The sequence below is a fragment of the Dicentrarchus labrax genome, unplaced genomic scaffold, assembly GCF_905237075.1.
Source record: "Dicentrarchus labrax unplaced genomic scaffold, dlabrax2021, whole genome shotgun sequence".
NCBI lineage: Eukaryota > Metazoa > Chordata > Actinopteri > Moronidae > Dicentrarchus > Dicentrarchus labrax.
Window position 1 is genome coordinate 15,263,339 of NW_026136712.1, and position 18,270 is coordinate 15,281,608.

The 18,270-nt window shown below is 39.2% G+C and overlaps 2 protein-coding genes across 2 annotated transcripts in view; one reads left to right on the forward strand and one right to left on the reverse strand.

Annotated features, from left to right (window-relative positions):
* Nucleotides 1-303: 303 nt before the first annotated feature.
* sar1aa (secretion associated, Ras related GTPase 1Aa) lies at nt 304-5,413 on the forward strand. Its single transcript, XM_051418346.1, has 7 exons — nt 304-416; nt 1,132-1,204; nt 1,542-1,661; nt 2,002-2,067; nt 3,032-3,135; nt 3,220-3,351; nt 3,506-5,413. The coding sequence occupies exons 2-7, from the start codon at nt 1,147-1,149 to the stop codon at nt 3,620-3,622; spliced, it is 597 nt and encodes a 198-aa protein (XP_051274306.1). The 5' UTR covers nt 304-416; nt 1,132-1,146; the 3' UTR covers nt 3,623-5,413.
* A 3,402-nt stretch (nt 5,414-8,815) lies between these two features.
* LOC127373548 (testican-2-like) overlaps nt 8,816-18,270 on the reverse strand; it is a 39,061-nt gene continuing 29,606 nt past the window's right edge. The window contains exons 4-10 of the mRNA XM_051418134.1: nt 16,617-16,725; nt 16,011-16,125; nt 15,294-15,413; nt 14,951-15,169; nt 12,180-12,242; nt 11,149-11,286; nt 8,816-10,506 (exon numbers count right to left, since the gene is read on the reverse strand). Of these exons, the coding sequence (XP_051274094.1) occupies nt 10,361-10,506; nt 11,149-11,286; nt 12,180-12,242; nt 14,951-15,169; nt 15,294-15,413; nt 16,011-16,125; nt 16,617-16,725 (910 nt within the window). The 3' untranslated portion in view covers nt 8,816-10,360. The remainder of the gene's footprint in view (nt 10,507-11,148; nt 11,287-12,179; nt 12,243-14,950; nt 15,170-15,293; nt 15,414-16,010; nt 16,126-16,616; nt 16,726-18,270) is intronic.

Sequence of the window (18,270 nt, forward strand, 5' to 3'; positions counted from 1 at the left end):
CTAATACTATCTAGAGGAATATCAACTACCTTATCCTACTGTTCTGCATTCAGATACATATCTCATTTATTGAATATATATTATTTATTTATTTTTATTTCCACATCCTTATGAGAAAATTACAGGGCCAATAAATGAAGTATACTTCCTGTTCAGCAAAAGTAGGCCCTTTTTTTTTTTTTTTATAAGATTCCTATTCCTCTGATCTCATTCTCACACAGCAGCTGACATTTCTAGAACAGCGTGTGCAGGAGGGATTATCGCTCACTGTCAAAGAGAGGGCGCTAATGCAGCGACACTGGATACCAAACGCCTAACTCCAAACCACGAAGAAGAAGAACCGGAACTTGATCGACTGTTTCCAAGGAGACCACCGATACTACAGCGCTGGGCTGCTGTCTGGTCAGTGCCGAGGGGTAAGTCAGCTAACGTCCAAAGTTAGGAAATAACGACGCGAATACGCAATAAAAACACATCGCACTGCTGACATATTCACTAATGAGTTTGCGGGCAACTCGATAGACCGTTAAGCTTTGCACCGACACACGTGGGATCATGCTCTAGCGTGGGCCAGAGGTTTAAACGTCGGCTAACATGCTAATGCTAACTGGCTAAAAAAAAAAAAAAAGGGTTATCTAACGTTAACGCGCACCGTTGTTGTCGGCTCGCCAGCACGTGAAGCACACTGACACAAGGTGACATAACGGTGACACCGAGGGCAGGTGTTTGGAGGTGTAATAAATTAAATTGCATACCTCCATCGAGTGTTTCAGTATGCACAGAGCTACAGCTTTTCCTGCTATGTTGAGGCAAAAGGTTGTTTCTGCAAATAAATAATACCCTGTTTAAAAATGTTCCTTTTTTTTTTTGTGCTACTGGATGTATGTTGATCCAATTCTATGGCACTTTTTTTTTTGCATTATGTTTGTGAGTGTTTCTGTTTTCTCCACGTACATACAGGGTAAAATATTAGAAACACCTCACAATATAATGTCAACATCATCACAAACCGTGCCCTCAAGAGTTACAAAAATGCACAAGGACTTCATGGATACAGTGTCAAGGGCAGGCATTTCTATATTTCTGGTCACTCACTTGTGTATTATTAATCTGTCCTCTTTCTTGTTTCAGCGAAAGACTGTGAAGATGTCATTTTTATTTGACTGGATCTACAGGGGGTTTAGCAGTGTTTTACAGTTCTTAGGTAAGTAGCGTTTGCAGCTTTGCAACAAAAAGTGATGGAAACGTATTATACCACCATTACTTTATCAAAGAGTAGTTTACTTTAAGAAATAGAAGTTTTCTTTGTTAAATTATTGACATGTTGGCAGTATTAAACTGTATGTGGTGCAGGTGCTGCTATGTAACTAATGCATAGTTGTGTAAGTCAGGTTAGTAAAAGTCCCCAGTTCCTCAGAAATGAACTCAAGTACAGTATTTGTGTGAATAGTATTGTGTTGGTTATGTTCTTCCTCAGGGATTAAAAAATGACTTGGATTTCAGCCATAATTTCTGATACATTTGTGAAATATTTCTTCCAGGTCTGTATAAAAAGTCTGGGAAGCTGGTTTTCCTGGGCCTGGACAATGCTGGTAAAACAACACTTCTACATATGTTGAAAGATGACCGCCTCGGCCAACACGTGCCAACGCTGCATCCAAGTAAGGAGACATTCAGATTGTGTCGCCCTGGTTGACATGTTAGAACATAGATGGGTCAGCTTGATATTAAAGGCGGAAGTCTCCATGTGTTTTGGTGCACGCTGTTGCATGTGAGTTTACACAGTATGATTGATTCCTTCTTTTTGGAAAATGATTTTTGTTATTTATTGTAGATGGCTGTCTTACAATATATACCATATCACAGAATTACCTGATATCATGTGGGCAAAATATTGTGTTGCATTGTAAGTTACTCTGTAAGTTTCAGCTTTGTTGCTCTTACTGTGCAGGCAATACAATCTCCAGATTAAAAATAAATGTTATCTTCTTTTTCTCAAAGCTTCTGAAGAGCTGACAATTGGTGGGATGACATTTACCACATTTGATCTGGGAGGACATGTACAAGGTGAGGTCTTTCTCCATTTTGTCACCGCTTGTTGTTGTTGTTATGGTGAAACCATATTGTAAACCGGGATGCATACTTTTCAGCCAAATTGTTCTTAAAGACTATAAGTTTTTAGTTCAAGTGTAGGACTAACTTGTAGATTGTCGTAGTGTCACCCCAAAATTACATGGATTTGTCATACATTATAAGTCTGTCTCATCCATCCACAGTAGAAGTGATCGTGTTCAAATTGTTGCATAAAATTTGCCTTCACTATCAGTAATCTCTACTTTCATCAGACACATGTTGAAGAAAACAGGAGGCAAGTTGACTAATCACACTTCCTGTGGCTGCCACATGGTGTCTCTGTAGCCTCCACACTGCTGTTGGGTAATTCAGCTATGATGGAACTACTGAGCCTAAAATATTGAGCACATTTCAATGGAAATTTAAAGGCAGGAAGCTCCCATTCACAGATGTTGTGCCAGTGCTGCAGAAAATGTAGATGAAGAAAGGAGAGGCTGGTAAACACAGGTGTTACGAATTATACTAATTAAGGCTCCGTTCCATTTAGTGTAGCTGAGCCTTTCCAGGGAGGCAACATGCACAATAGCAGCACCCTGACTCTGTTTGACCTGAATGTGACAGAAGCTTAATTAGTATCATTAGTAACACCTGTCTTTACCCTACTATTACATGTCAACATTGCTGCTGTGAAAAAGGTATATTGTCATTGTTATTATTTCGTAATTTAATGACATCTAATTAGCCACAATTTCTGTAAACACCTCTGCTTTTTCATTTAGACATGAGAACCTTTGAACCACCATACTACTATACGAAGCTTGTGTCACTTTGACTGTACTCAGAGACTGTAAAGGATGCAGTTAATGTTTTCTAGTTAAAATTGCTGCATTAAAAGCCGAGAAGGGCATTCTCTGTGCTATTGAATTGCTGCAAGGACAAACTTTTTCTTTGTTGATAGCTCGGAGAGTGTGGAAGAACTACCTGCCGGCTGTGAATGGAGTCGTCTTTCTTGTAGACTGTGCAGATCACGACAGGCTCGCAGAATCCAAGACTGAACTCGATGTAAGATTAAACATCACTGTTACACGCTGTTTCCTGTCTGTTACCGTAGATTGATTATGATTGTGCTGCTCTTTATGTTTCTAGGCTCTCCTAGCAGATGAGACCATAGTCAGTGTACCAGTGTTGGTGTTGGGTAATAAAATTGACCGTCCTGAGGCAATCAGTGAAGGAGGACTTAGGGGAGCATTTGCTCTTGATGGACAAGTTACTGGAAAGGTAGGCGTGTCATAAATCCTGTCTTTTAACTCGCTGAAATAATGTGATCTCCTCATATATACACTAAACCCATTAGTTTAAAAAAAATATTAAAAGGTACATGTCCTGATTCCTGATGATCATCGTCCTCATTCATCTGCTTTGTTATCAACAGGGAAATGTCTCTGTGAAGGAGCTGAACGCCCGACCACTAGAGATTTTTATGTGCAGCGTGTTGAAAAAACAAGGCTATGGGGAAGGTTTCAGATGGTTATCACAGTACATCGACTGACATGCAGGACTAAAGCATAACCAGAAGGGATTTCCTTGACACATTTTCATGAATCATGACAAAGACTTTGTCTCTTTGCCAGTGTCAATTAGCCCAAATTTTAAACTGCATTACTGAGAGCATATTAAAAGCATATTCTTTTTAATACTTAAAGCATTTATTCAGGATTTAAAGGTTTCTATGCAAACTTTTAAAAGTGGTTCATGGTGAACTGTCCTATGTGTGTTTATTAATGTGAACATTAACTGAGTTGTAACATGAGCGGTCATACATTATGCAAGAATTTAGATATGTACACATCATTGTTGCTTTATTTATTATGGAATATAAACAACTGCTCCAGTTGGAATTTATTAGGAACAAAATAAGGAGTGTGATGATTGTGGTGGGTAGTTTAATGCTTGTCTGACATCGGATTAAGATGGCCGAGATTTTAAAATTAGACAAATAGCTAAATACAGAAGATTAATTTTATTTCATTTAATCTAATGCTACAAAGCCACTGCCTTCAAATCATATAGCCAAAGATGTATGCTAATGACTTTGGGATTAGCAGGGAGAGAGATTTGGACTTTAACAAAAGATATCTTCCATGCTGAGCACTGAGCCAATATAACGTCAAATCCCCTGTAGAAACCAAAAAAGAAGAAAAGAGAGCACTTCCCACAAATAAAGCAAAGATGATGGAGTAAACAGAGTCAAATTGAACTGCTCACTATGAGTGTGCTTTGAATGATGTGCTTCTCACTTTCTGTCTCTTTTGCTCCAATATTTGCATCTTTCTATATGTGTTGAATTAAACTGATGTTATATGTTGAGCTGAAGGCAGCTAATTTGAAGTGTATTAGTTGGACTGAAATATGTCTTCATTATCTTTGACCTTGAGGTGTTCACTACAGAAGTCAAAGATAAAATGTTCATACAGAACTTTAATGACCTTCAATGGCTGCCCTTGCTTTATTATATCATGAAGGCTGTAATAATGAATTGCCCTTAAAATGTCAGGAAGCAATAAAGTAGAATGACCCATGATACAGTAGCAGAGACAATCTTACGCCACTGTATTTAAGAGTAGGAAAGAATAAATCAATGTCTGAGCCTGTTTATTATAATCACCCTTAATGAAATTAATGGGTATTTTTTTATTTATTCCTTTAGTCTAGAGCCTTAGCAATAGATCAGCATGTAATCAGCATGTAAGCTGTGCAACAGGGTTGAAGTGCTACGGGTGATGCACTTTTTGACTATCTGAAAAGATATGAGAGTGCACTTGCAAATGTTAATATACTAACCTGTAAATGAATCATCTAATCTTGTTCTGGATACTGAAGTATTTTTGTTCCTTGACTTTTCCTGTTTCCTGCACCCCATGTTTACAGGGTAAGATTTTAAATATTCTGTTTATTAACATATGCAGGGATATTTGTGGCTGTGATAAAAAGATATATGAAACAGAATTTACACAGGGAATCCTGAGTGTTTACTGAGACACAGTATGCATGTAAACAAACTGCTTTTCCTTTGAACAGTGTTCTGTACCAGTCGCTGAACTCCTGTAAATTATGTATAATAGAGATGTAAATGTTTTGTACAGTAACTTCCCTTTAGCTGACACTATAAAATGTTATTAATAATATAGTTCGTTAATAGTAAGTAGTTATTTATTACTGACGGTAACTTGAAATAATTATCTGTGAAAATAGTTGTAACTTGAATGACCACGTCCACACATAAAGACTGATCTAAGTAATGAGAGGTTAAAATGTTGTAATAAAAACAACTTTTTTGGGATTCAGCTGGCCATGTGTCATTTTTTATTTTTTATTCCAATTAAGGCCTTTTTCTCACCCTTATTTCTCGTTCTGTATATAAGTTTTAAGTAACCCACATTTTCTCTCTTCGTGGGTTCAAAGAAACCACTTAAGTGGCACCTCTACATTATTTAAGGATGTGACTTTACATAATTTGCTCAGCATCTGCTACACACTTTAGGCCTGACAGACAATGAAGTGTGAATGAAACCAGAGAGGAGATATATCTCAAGATAGACCTGTTTCCTGGGGTGAGAAAGTGACAAGTGGTCAGGACATTCTCTGCTGTGGTTGGAGGAGCCTGATCCTTTAGTGCCCCTGTGGTACTGTGGCATCCCCCAGGGCTCTATCCTGGGTCACCTTCAGTACTAATACCAGTAATTACAGAGGCTGTACAGATAATTCACCCTCAGTACACTTTTTCATGTGTAATTCTGCAATGATGAATCATGAAGACTTTACTGTCATCATGAAAACAAATTTCTCCAAATTAAGTACAATCTCAAATATGATTAAAAAAAAAAAAGATTAAAAAGTTTGTAGAAATGCCAGAATAAAATATTGTTTTACATTCTTTGGGAAAGAGGCATATAATAGAGTGATTTTCTATATTAAAGTGAATTGTATTCTGGGACAACTCGGTTTGCTTGTATCCTGTTGTATCAATTCTCTTTGCTTTCTGTGAGTCTGTGTCACCCTTATGCGTACCTTCAGTGGGAGTTTGTGGTCTCTCACTATATGCAGATAGTTAAAAGTTTAAGTCAGATAGACATCAATTGAGGTACATTGAGACAAGAAAAATTAAACCACAACACACAACAATATGCTAATTATTTGACCAGTAAAGTTCAATAAGGAATGGGTCTAATGACGCATGGGCAGAAAATTGAAAGGTCAAAAAATGCCAAAGATGCCTCCTTAATATTGACTCTTTGATGGGTATTTTGCTTGCTACTGAGATTTGTTTTCACTTTGACATTTAAGTATAAAAATCCAAATTACATCCACTTTGATTTAATGTAAAAAACAACAACACAAAAAGTCTTATGCGGTAAATACTTCTATAAGCACTGTATCTGTATAGTCTTAGTAGCCTTTCCATCGACTAATGTGAAGCCAGAAGGCTGAAATATTTTTGATTCAGATCTGTTATTAGATTCTCAAGTGGTGCAATCATGCTTTGTTTTGGCACATCACTGAGGTTTTCTTTTCATTTTCCGATGTGGGGAAAGTTGTTTTCATATCCAGGCTTAATTATTGTGCTACGCCTTACTGTAACATCAATCAGCTGCTGAAAATTGCAGGGTGCTGCTTCCATGCTTTTTACACATTCCTAGAGAAGTGACCACACATTACCCCAAACCTTGCTGCCCTTCACTGGCTGCCTGTCAGTGTAAGAAATGATTTCACTGCTGGAAATATCTCAGCATCTACTGGATGGATTGTCACAAAATTGTGCTCAGTGATTGTATCCAGTTGACTTTGGTGGTGCCCTGGCTAAGGTTGACATTTTTAGCTTTTAGTGAAATATCTTGACAGCTGTTGGATTGTGATTGTGATAAAATCTGGTACAGACATTCATGTTCCCCTCAGGATGAATGGACTGGTTGCACAGCAGACACTTTGACATGTCACAGCAGGAAACTCACAGGTGTATTAATGATATATGCAATCCACTTAGGAGAGGTCCTGCAATTGTGTGTGCTGGTTGTAGAAGCGTGTTCATTCTCACTGTTACTGGCACACTTAACGGACCTGAGCTGTCGTTTTCTGGCTTTGACAAGTCAGGAATGTGCAAGCAGTCCATAGTAATCAGTTCAGTGATGCCCTGACATTTTACCCAGTGCAATCATTAGCTCAAATTTAAAATGTGTCCCATGTTGGACATAGTAAACATTATGTTAGCATTTACATCAAAGTACTTCAGTGCATAAATACAACCTCACAGAACCAATGGCATGGCTGTAGACCCTTAGTCCTGTTATACTAAAACCAAGAGCATCGTTTTTAAAAAAAGTGTATAAATAAATTTAGTTTCACACTGTAGATATTGATACCAGATTTATTTAAAATATAGTGTTGAGGTACTAGTATTTGATTTTTTTTTTTTTCTGTTTTTGGGAGACTCGTTTCTCTAATTTTCTTCTACTACATTTTATTCCATTACAGATAAAATATGGCTGCTATTTATGTTATTTGGTGAACATTTTGTTGTAAGGAGTTCGGTCTAGACCTGCTCTATTTGAAAAGTGTCCTGAGATAACTTCTGTTATGAATTGGCGCTATACAAATAAAATTGAATTGAATTGAATTGAATTTTGTATCTCAAAAATCTATTGTATCTCTTTCAGGGAACTCGCCTTGTTTCTACAATGCACTTTAGACCTTATCTAAAAAGTTAATTAAGAGTTGTTATTGAAAGAGCCTGTGATATTTTTGCAGGTACATGGTAAAGCATTAGTAACTTGACACTGATAGTCACTCTTGAGTTAATTTTACTGTTAATGCTTGTTTACTTTGAACTTAAAAATCTTAATCCAGGACCTTTACTTGTGATTGTTGGATTTCCAATTAGTACAGATGCATTAATTGCAGATTTTATCATCCACTTGCCTTCACAGTGTTGTCTTTCACATTGTGGTCATTTAAGTCATTTGGCTGTAATTTGTTCTCCTAGCATGAGGTGGCAGTTGTGGACCTAAATATCCCCAGAAAATATCCCCTTGTGCTTGTCAGCGACTCAACCGAGCTCAGTAGCTTTCAACTTCCTCTTGCTTTTATTCCACTACAGGCTCCATGATTGTAGATTGTATTTAGTTAATGCCTTGTTAAACATAATCAGATGTAATTGCGGCAGTTACAGGCCTTAGCTGTAATATGCTACAGTAATCAGTGCTTCACACACCAGGTGGAGGACCAAAAGGTCATGAAAAAGTAGTTCTGTGTTCCAAAATATTCATATTTACACATAAGCTTATGTTTTATAAGCAAAATACTCCATGTAAGGTAGGCTGGGGTGTCAGTTCATTTATGCTCAAATTCAGTTTTTTGCGCACAGGCTAAATTTGAAAATATGGATCTCCTGAGGTAAAAAAGCTGAGTGCTGCAGTCTGTGATACATATCCTCTCCTGACCACCTTCATACAGTGAGGGCAATCAACCTGCCTTTATCTTAAGAATTCATTTAATTTCCCCACAGGCACCTAAGCACAGTGTTCCTTTCTTTATCTAGCGGGATAGTTTCAAAAATACTCATCATTAAATATATAGGAAGACGGAGTGTGACTCGGTGGTACAGTAGCCACAAAACCAACTAAATTCCACACTGGATGATCATTTTCATTCCTGAAATAGTTGGAAAAGATTAAAGTCGACACACAGCTTGGCTCCAGTGCCTTTATTAGTAAAGTGCTCAGCCTAGAAGTACATTCTTATTCACTAACATGCAATACTAAAAACAACCAAATGTTTGGCCTACCAATAGCATGGATGAACACATGGCAACAATATCCTCATAGAAAAAAATTACAATGTGAATTCAAGTATACACACAGAACTTCAAGTAATGCACACTTTTTTTTTATATATATATAAACACAAAATACAGTTTTTCATGTTGCAAAGTAATAATAAAACATAGTTGTGGCACATTCTTTGACATGATTTCAGAGTTAGCAGAGGAGAGCAACTAGTGATTTCTACTGTAGGTGCAATTTGGGTCATTAAAGTACATTCTACAATGTTTTCAATAAAAGTAATTCAACTGGAAATGTAGGTCCTGTATAGTTGTGTTTATCCACTAAAGCATGTACAATTTAAAAACTGCTGCGTGCTGTGGCGCACCTTTATCATAAAGGTAGCTTGAAACCGTAGTGACCTGAAATCCTCTAAGCTTGCTTCACAGATCATTTACACTGCATTTATATACAGAATCAGTTTGGAAATACATAACCACATTGCACTGAACTGCTTTAAAGGAACAGTTCAACACTTGGGGAAATACACTTATTTGCTATCACTCCGAGATTAGCTTAACTCAAAGCAGCAATAAGAAATTTCTTTGACCACTTGTATGAACACATACAGTATCATCACATTTTAAGTTGATATGTTGGACTTATTATCAAACATAAGCATTCATTTGGAATAATTTTTTCTGTCCACAAAATAAATGTAAGTCAATACTAACTCTCTTTTTGCTCTATTTTTGGTCTCCACCAACTCCTGAGGGAAACATTTAGCAGTTAACATTGAATGCTCCACTATGTTCACCAGCTAGTCGCTACCTCCCGTTTGTTTAAACTTGTGAGGATTAAACAAACACGAGATTAGTGAGATTTTTTTTTACCTTTAAACAGAGCAAAACAGCTGTTTCCCTCAGTTTCCAATCTTTATGCTAAGCTAAGCTAACCATCACCTAGCTCTAGCATCATATTTAACACGAGAGTGGTGTCGAGTCATAAAACTCTGGGAAAGAAATAAGCGTATTTCCCAAAAATGTTTAACTGTTCTGATCTCTGGTCATTCCAGTGAGACGACGGCTCTAATACTCAAGCAATTGTTCACACAATACAAAATTACTGGTAATCTCTATATGCATAGATGGCGGTCGGACAAGATAGGAACTCTGATGGACTTTAGCTACCTATGGCGCAGTAGTCAGTGGGTCCCGCTTTTCAGGACGGCAAAACAAAAAGCTCCGTTGCTCAAAAAACAGAGAGGAGAATGAAGCAATTACACATATCTAAGACAAAAACTGGACATCGTCTCATCCCTGGACCAGCACCACATATCCCACCAGGATGAAACACAATTCCATGCCTCCCAAGTCCGATCCCAAAAATCTTTTGCCGTAAGGAGAGAGCTATCCCTGTAGATTTTTAGGCCAGCAGCTGTGACTCGGCTCTCGGCATGGGGTCAGACAGTTCTACCAAATGTATCCGCCATCGTCCGCCTCACCCTCCTCCTCTTCCTCCTCTTCCGCCTCCTCTCCGTTGTCCTCTACCTCCTTCTCCTCTTCATCCTCCCATCCCACTCCACTCCCAAAATCTCCAGAATATCCTGCCACTTCATCTGGAAAAGGATAAACACATAAGGAATGAAATTTTTTATTAGATTTTGTATTAAAGGACCAGTCTGTAGGATTTAGTGGCATCTAGGACCTTTAATACTGAAACAATCAGCTGATTGGTTGATTAGTTGACTGTAGCCTCTGAAGCGTGAAGATATTATGTATTTTAATGGTACATATCAATGTAAACTGAATATATTTGGGTTTTGGGCAGTTCGTCAGACAAAACAAGGAATTCGAAGACGTCACTCGGCTTTGGGAATTTATAATGTGAATTTTACGCGAACTGTCATTACACTTTACTGTCATTTTTTCTGACATATTATAGACTAAATGATTATTTGATTCATAAAATTGTATTGAGAGTAATTGTAAACAGAAATAACCATTACTTTCAGCCATAATTCTGATACTGGAATCCAGAATGGGGTTTTGAATGGATGCAGCTGTTTCTTTTAAAACCTTTAAGATAGAATAAGAATGAAAAAACATGCAAATGTACTAAGTATACTAAAATTTAAGAGAATAACAAGAATTATGTGGACTGGCAAATATTACTATATTTCTCAATTACAGACAAATTAAAAATAAAAAATTGTGTACAGTGTGAGAAATGTATGTTTGCCAAACGCCCCTTATCTTACCGCAGTCGGGGTTGCCATGGATTCTGCTGCCCATCATCTCTCCACCATGCTGGTCCACGCACCAGCACTCCCCTCTGCTCTGGTCACACTGCACTTTCCTGTAGTAGCCATCCTCATCGCAGCTGGGAATGTATATCCCTGCAAGGACGTGCACATACCTAGTTGTTAAATATTTATACCCTTAGCACACATAGCTGCGTCATGCTGATGCCTGAGATGAGTGCTGCATAAACAAGAATGCCAGCATGCCTTAGTGAACCTGTGATAAGACCATCAGTCAGGATAGAGAGGCAGATCTTTGGCAGAGAATAGCACAGAGGCAGAGAAAGCTTCCCTGTTTGTTTTACACAAGCATGCATATGCTGGGGGGTGTGATTTCATACAGTATGTTGGCGTAGAATGTTTCCTTATGCTGTGAGAGTGGCATGTAAAAATGCAGTGACAGCCTTGGTGACAGAGCTCCACTGTTTCAGCCTCCCTCAGGACACTCTTGTCAAACTCAAAGCGAAGTTCTCTAACAAGCACCGTATCCCCCCACCACCACCGTGAAAACTAGAGGAGACACAAGCAATGAGACAAGTGGGCTTCGGAGATGGAAGAACATATCTCTGGGTTTGGAGCTTAAGGCTGAAAAGCAGCTGTGTTGAGCATGCTGGGTAGATACTGTGGCATGGGGTTTCTCAGAGAGCCAAACGGGCGCATTATTCTTGCTCTTTCCCAAAGCCAGCACTGCCCCCTAATCCCCCCCACCAGCCTGATTAGGGCCTAATCCTAGCCATGTACTTGTGATCTCTTAAATGAGCCTCTTCCAGCATCTTGCCTGCTGCACCTTAAGCACACAAGAGACCTGGAGCGAGTGCAGGGGCAGACGGTGGCTACACGGTGCAGTTCACAGCTTTGAAAGGATCTAAAGTGAGTCAGTGGTGATTTCCTGTCCAAAAGGTGTGTCTGTGCAAGTGTAGTGTTGAAAAATATATCTTCATTCAAATATATATTGAACTTCAAAGTACTCTAATGATAAATGTATTTACCAGGCTTCTTCTTGGCCGCCTCCTGCACTTGGATCCTCTCCAGCTCAGCGAGGCACGGCGGCTCTGTGAGAATCAAACAAGAAAAGTGATGACAGACAATACCTTAAACTGCTCTCCCCAAACTTTATCTCAATCAATGCTCTTCATAATTACACTTTTTTGCTGTATTGATTTGTTTAAGAAGTCTTATATTTCATTCCCTCAGAGGCTGATCGATTGTCGAGAGCTTAGGTGAAAGAACATATGGATGTAGTCCGAGAACGACAAGGAAATGAACCTCTAGAACAGATAGAAATAGAACAAAGAAGAGAAAGACACTTTGTATTGACCCCCAGCGCGATAAACCTTCCCCAGTATTTGTAGATTTTGACAGAAATATTTCTGTCTTTATAGCATTTCTATTGTGTATTTGCACAAAACTAGATGATATAAGTTCTATACATGTACGGTGACATCATGTTCCAGATCATGATTGTAAAACAATTATTACTTAATGGCTTAGGGTGAAGTAGTTTATAAATATCACCAACTAGTAATGAAAAATTGATTAGGGAACTGGTGTAATCTATTGCATGCAGGTTAAATGCCCGATCAATGGGATAATTGGCGCGCAAATGAGGTTACTGCCAGGAATATCCTGTATTTGCTTAGTAAAGGTCAAATGGTGCAGATGTGGCAAATGTGCACAGCTGAAATAGCTCAGTGAGAATAGGTCATCAGTGAGATAACACCCATGGAGACACCTGATCATTTTACATTTTACAACATGATAGCAACACATAAAGTGGCAGGACCATGACTTCGAACAAGAGCTTCATTTCTAAATGAATACTCAAGCGCACCAGGGGTTTTTAGATTCATTCTGTGATCATTTTGCCTGACATTCTTCTTGACCGACCTCACAGTGTCAACATGTAACTCTGGTAATCTGCTTTCAACTTCTATGCAGCTAACAAATGTAGCATTTAATTTAATTCCTCGAAAAAGAGAACTTTGATCTCAATTGAAAGTCTTTCTCAAAATAATAAGAGTCAAGCCAGACCTACTGTTGTAAGTACAAGTATAGAGGGTGTGCAATTGTGCATTGATATGTAAAAAACAAACAAACAAAAATAAAAATAAAAACATTAGTAAATTGGTAAAAGTTGATGTGCAATCAACTGCACAAATAGATTTAGAATTTCTTTTCCAATGAATGAGATAGCTGCATCTACGTGACTGAATGTTGCACAGAGGAAAAACAATAGTTTTTCTGTGGAACCTAAACACCCACATGATCAATGACAGAGAAACCAGGAGGGGGTTGATTGAAGGGAACACAATGATGCTTTGTTATTGAACTTCTGTGCTAATCATGGACTGTCCATAGGGAACACCATGTTCAAGCAAAGTACAAATGTAGCTGCTACCAGAATACCAAAAGGCCAAACATCAATAGCTGTATGTGTTGGACGCTTCGATGGAACAAGAGCTGAGCTGTCAACTGATTGATACCTGGTGGTGAGTTCAGGATCAGGGAGGGGAAAAGCAACCGAACAGACCAAATAAACCCAAGCATGGAGTGAGGGTGAACTGGCAATGTCTGGCTAAGGCCTCTGTCCATGAACTCTTCTTGCTACAGAATCAGAGCGTTGTAAAAAGCTTTCATTGCAAATGCAGCTCCTTAGTGTTGTGACCAGGAATTTATTGGTGCCTGTTGTAGCAACAACAAAAGACATCAGTGGTGAAAACAAGTGGCGAAGGAAGCTGTCAAGTTAAAGAAGGAGTCTTTTCAGGCTTGGTTAGCCTAAGGGAACCCTAAATCAGGTAGGGACTGCATTTTCTGCATCATGATGGAGATACAAAACTTGGTTGTGGAGTTCAGAAAGTCTGGCAAACTGTCAGATAAAAGATAAAAGAGGTCTTGCCCAGATTGTTCTCAGCAGGGGGGAAGAACTGCTGATCATGTCTGGGAATATTGCTGAATCTGGATAGATGGCGGAAAATAGATGAATGGTGGAGAATTCAAGCAAATGTTCCTCCAAACTGCAAACGGTAAAAGGGAACAGAAGCAACAGACAACCAGAATGTGCTTTGTAGATGTTGATGGTCAAAAGAATAGTTTGGGAGGTACGTTTATTCAATTTCTTGGATACCACTTTCATGTCTGTGTGATAAATAGGGAGCTAGTCAGAAGGCCATTAGCTTTGAATAAAGACTAGAATCAGTGGGGAACAGCTAGCCTGGCTCTCAGTGCCTCTAAACTTCACTAACTAAGACGATGTATCTCCTTTCTTTAGGCAGTATACAAACATGAAGTTTGTGTTTTTAGGAGGTGTTAAGCGTTGTAACTATTTCTTAGCTTTGGACAGAGCCACGCTAGCTGTTTCCTGCCTGCTCCCAATCTTTATGCTAAGCTAAGCTAATTGCATCCGGATTCTAGATACTTAAGTGTAAGAATGATATTAATCTTCTGATTTAACTAAGCAAGAAAGTGAATAAGCATATTTCCCAAAATGTCCATTTTTACCTCTAAGGGTACAGTTATTCCTGGTGTCAAGGTACAAATACATAAATACAGTACATGTGTATTGAATCATCCACATGTTCATAGCAGCCACAGCAGGATTGTTTTCCACTCAGTGCTGGCGAGGAGGGTGGAATAAAGTGACGTCATTGCAAACCCTCTACTTCCCTGTGATGTTACCATGCTATTATTTCACCCGTTTAGAGACGTGACTCAAAATAGACTCAGCTCTCTATGCTTTTTCAGTGGAGATCCCTTCACTCACTTTCTCTCCAGAAGCAGAGGCACCACTCTGCTGTAGAGACCTTCCCATCCTTGTAGCTGTCGCAGGAGTTGAAGAAGGGTCGGATGCAGACCTCATACTTGTCCAGGTTGATGGCGGTCAGCTCAGCCTGGTCCAGATACAGGTCACTGTTTGTGTCCAGCTTTGAAAACATCCAGCCGATGGAGTCCTTGCAGCTGGCTACAAGGCTCTTGTCCAGCGCTGTCAGAAGTAATTTGCATGGTACTTTAGTTTTCTTTCTGTCTATATTACATTTCTTTGCATAGACAATTGAGTTGTAAGTTTGGAAGCAGCAGACAATAAATCCGCTTTGTGAGTTTCTAACCTGAAGCGCTGCCAGCTCCAAGCTTGCCAGAGTTATTCTGCTTCGCGTTTCCATGAAGGAGTTGGAACCAGTCTCTCAGGCGGTCACCCAGGTCTGCCAGGTCCTGGCCAGTGCAGCTCTCTGAGGGAGCATTGAAGGAAATCCAAAGATTCAAAACTCAGTCCTGCTTCATATTCCTCTTCCTGTTGGATTTTAATGCTGTAATTTATAACTGTATGATCTGCTAATCAAAGAAAACATTATTTTGCAATTAATTCCACTGCAGCAAATTGCTGTTATCTAATAGAAATCCACTTTCACTTTCAGGCTAAGCACTTATTCCAGGCTACAGATGAAAAACAGGAGTAACATTTCATCCTTTTCATCAATTGGCATTTTCACGTGCCCGAGAGCCTGAACAATCAATACTGTTTGGCTACAATGATAGATAGTGTACACTCTAAATAATTAATTACTACATGATTGAAAGAGCATTTTAACCACATGGGGGATATTTCGATAACAGTAATCTCTGAAATTGGTGAGTATTGATCCCAAACGTCAAGCATTGAGTTGATTGGTTCTGTGAGCCCTATCCTACTGACAGCATGCTTTGTATGGCCACCACTGCATCGTAACTTCCTTTTTCTGAAACCTTGACTCATGAAAGGGATGACAGCAATACAGACTGGAAAATGAAGATGCATAAATATAAGAAGGTGGAGAAAGGGAACTTGCCACGTTTTGTGTCGGTATTTGTGACGGTCATTGATGCTGTGGCACAGGGGCAAAAGCCAGCGCACATGATGCCCAGCTCTTTGCCTGTTAGGCAGGCCTGCTGTTCCAGCTTACACTGTAAGGAGAGAGAGATGCAGTTAAAATATTTATGGGGGTGACCGCAGGAAAAAGAGATTGCTCATTCAGATGAGACACTGCACTTAGAGAAAGGCAGCATGAATGAGCTGTCATTTTCCACTGCCTTCTGATGCAAGGTCAAAATTAAAAACTATACATAAATCAATAAAGACTCCTGGCAGCGGACAGTGTACAGTGATGCCACTCAAAACAACGTCAGTCATTAATCATACGGCCACGTTGGACCGGTGCACTTGTCCTCCCGCGAGCAGTGATGAACTGTGCAGCCCTGCTGCGCCCACGTATATGTCAGCACAGCAGGAAACAGCACTTGACTGGACTCCTCTCATTATTTAAAACGATGACACGGGCACTTTCCATTTCTTTTCAGGGTTTTTATGGAGGCAGAATCCAGCAATAAAGAAAAAGAAAAATTATCAAAGTGAGTGCTTTCAAACAGAGATGCTGGTGCAGAATATTTTCTTTTACCTCAGAGGCGTAGTTGTGTCCATCAGAGCCACATACAGGTGAGGAGGCAGTAACAGGACAAGGCTTGCAGGTGCTTTCATGGGCCTCCAGCTGCCCTGACTGTTTGACTCTGAACATGAAACGAAAAAAAGGAAAAGATAGAATGTCAGCCTAACAAAATTACATAAACAACATTTTATCACTTGCCACTACCTCTAGTGGCATCTAACCATGCAGATAGTTTATTTTTCTCAGGAATTAGGATATCTGATTCTGACATGCCACCCAAATACAATGGACGTCATCGTGCTAGTGTACTCACAATGACAATGCTAAAGCCTCCTAAACATCAACAGGTAAAATCAATTTAACCATCTAAATTTAGCATGTTAACTAATTAGCAACATAAAAGCTGATGGAAATGTCATTCGTTTTGCAGGTGTTTGGTTAAGAATGTGACAGAATTTGGACCTGATGATGCTGCTAGAGGAAAAGTCAGCAGATCTCCAAAGTCAGTAAACTTTATCCTCTTGGGACCATGAATGTCTCGTCTGTGCAGAAATTTCACAGCAATCGTTGTTGAAATATTTGGGTCAAAGTGGGTTGACCCACTGACAGATATTGCCTTCCCAAACTCCACACTGCTAGTGAGGATAAAAACTCAAAATCTCTTTCCAGAAATCTTGACACCACCGCACTTACTTATGTCTTATTTCTTCAGGAACAAACAAACACAAAACAAGCACTTACACTGCAGCACTGAACATGTTTTTAGTTGCTTGTTTATTGCGGGTGCACTTCTGCAATCTAGCTCTTGTTCCTGTCAAGTTTGAATGCACTTATTGTAAGCTGCGTTGGACAAAGGAACCTGCTAAATAAATGTAATTTAACGGAACATTGTTTGTGGAAGACACGTTGCTGTTGAATGTTTTAAATGCTGTGAGCACTCACACGCTTTCACTGTGGTGGGGTGGCAACAGAAGTCTCAGAGGCACAAGTCTACGGGTTTCTGGGTAAATAAAACCAAAATTGTCTGAATTGCCTGTAAATATCTGGATGCACAGCTTCATAAAATCCCCCTTGCTTGCTTTCCTCTCACACGATGATTGACTTCATGTTCAGTGAGCACAAGCATTAGGTTCTGCAGTACAACTTCTGAGGCTGCTACTTAATGACGCTAGGATGGTTCAGTGTGCTTGCTTGTCGTGCTTATTACCCATTATTTGACACAGTCTCTCTCATCTCTGGAGTGACTGTAAATGAAGCACTTTATTGAAAAAGATAAATGCCTGTCGCAGCAGATAGACTTTGCAGGTAGTAATAATTCACTCCATTAATTCTTTTGAGACTGCATCCCTGCTCATTTGTTTTTCAGTCAAAGTGGAATGAATGGGTGAGCGAATAGATAAATACTTTTCAGAGAGGTCTATCACAGAAAACTAGGGTCATTGTGAAGGGAGGAGCATTTGAAATGCTATAAACACCAATATTAAATGTATTATATGGCCACAATGGTTTCAACCCCTCTTCTTTCTGCTCTGCTTCAACTTCAACTGATTAGTCTAAACCATGTTTCCTAAAGAACTGTTATCAACACGGGTAGTTCAGTTCAAGTGTTATTTTCGACATGGGGAGTCAAGTACTTTGCTCTCAAGTGGTTTGAGAAGTAAGAACA

Excerpts from the sequence above, each read along its gene's own strand:
- sar1aa (XM_051418346.1), top strand. The coding sequence starts at position 1,147 with ATGTCATTTTTATTTGACTGGATCTACAGGGGGTTTAGCAGTGTTTTA. Across the intron at positions 1,205-1,541 it reads CAGTGTTTTACAGTTCTTAG|GTCTGTATAAAAAGTCTGGG; the intron begins GTAAGTAGCGTT and ends TATTTCTTCCAG. Across the intron at positions 3,136-3,219 it reads AATCCAAGACTGAACTCGAT|GCTCTCCTAGCAGATGAGAC; the intron begins GTAAGATTAAAC and ends TTATGTTTCTAG.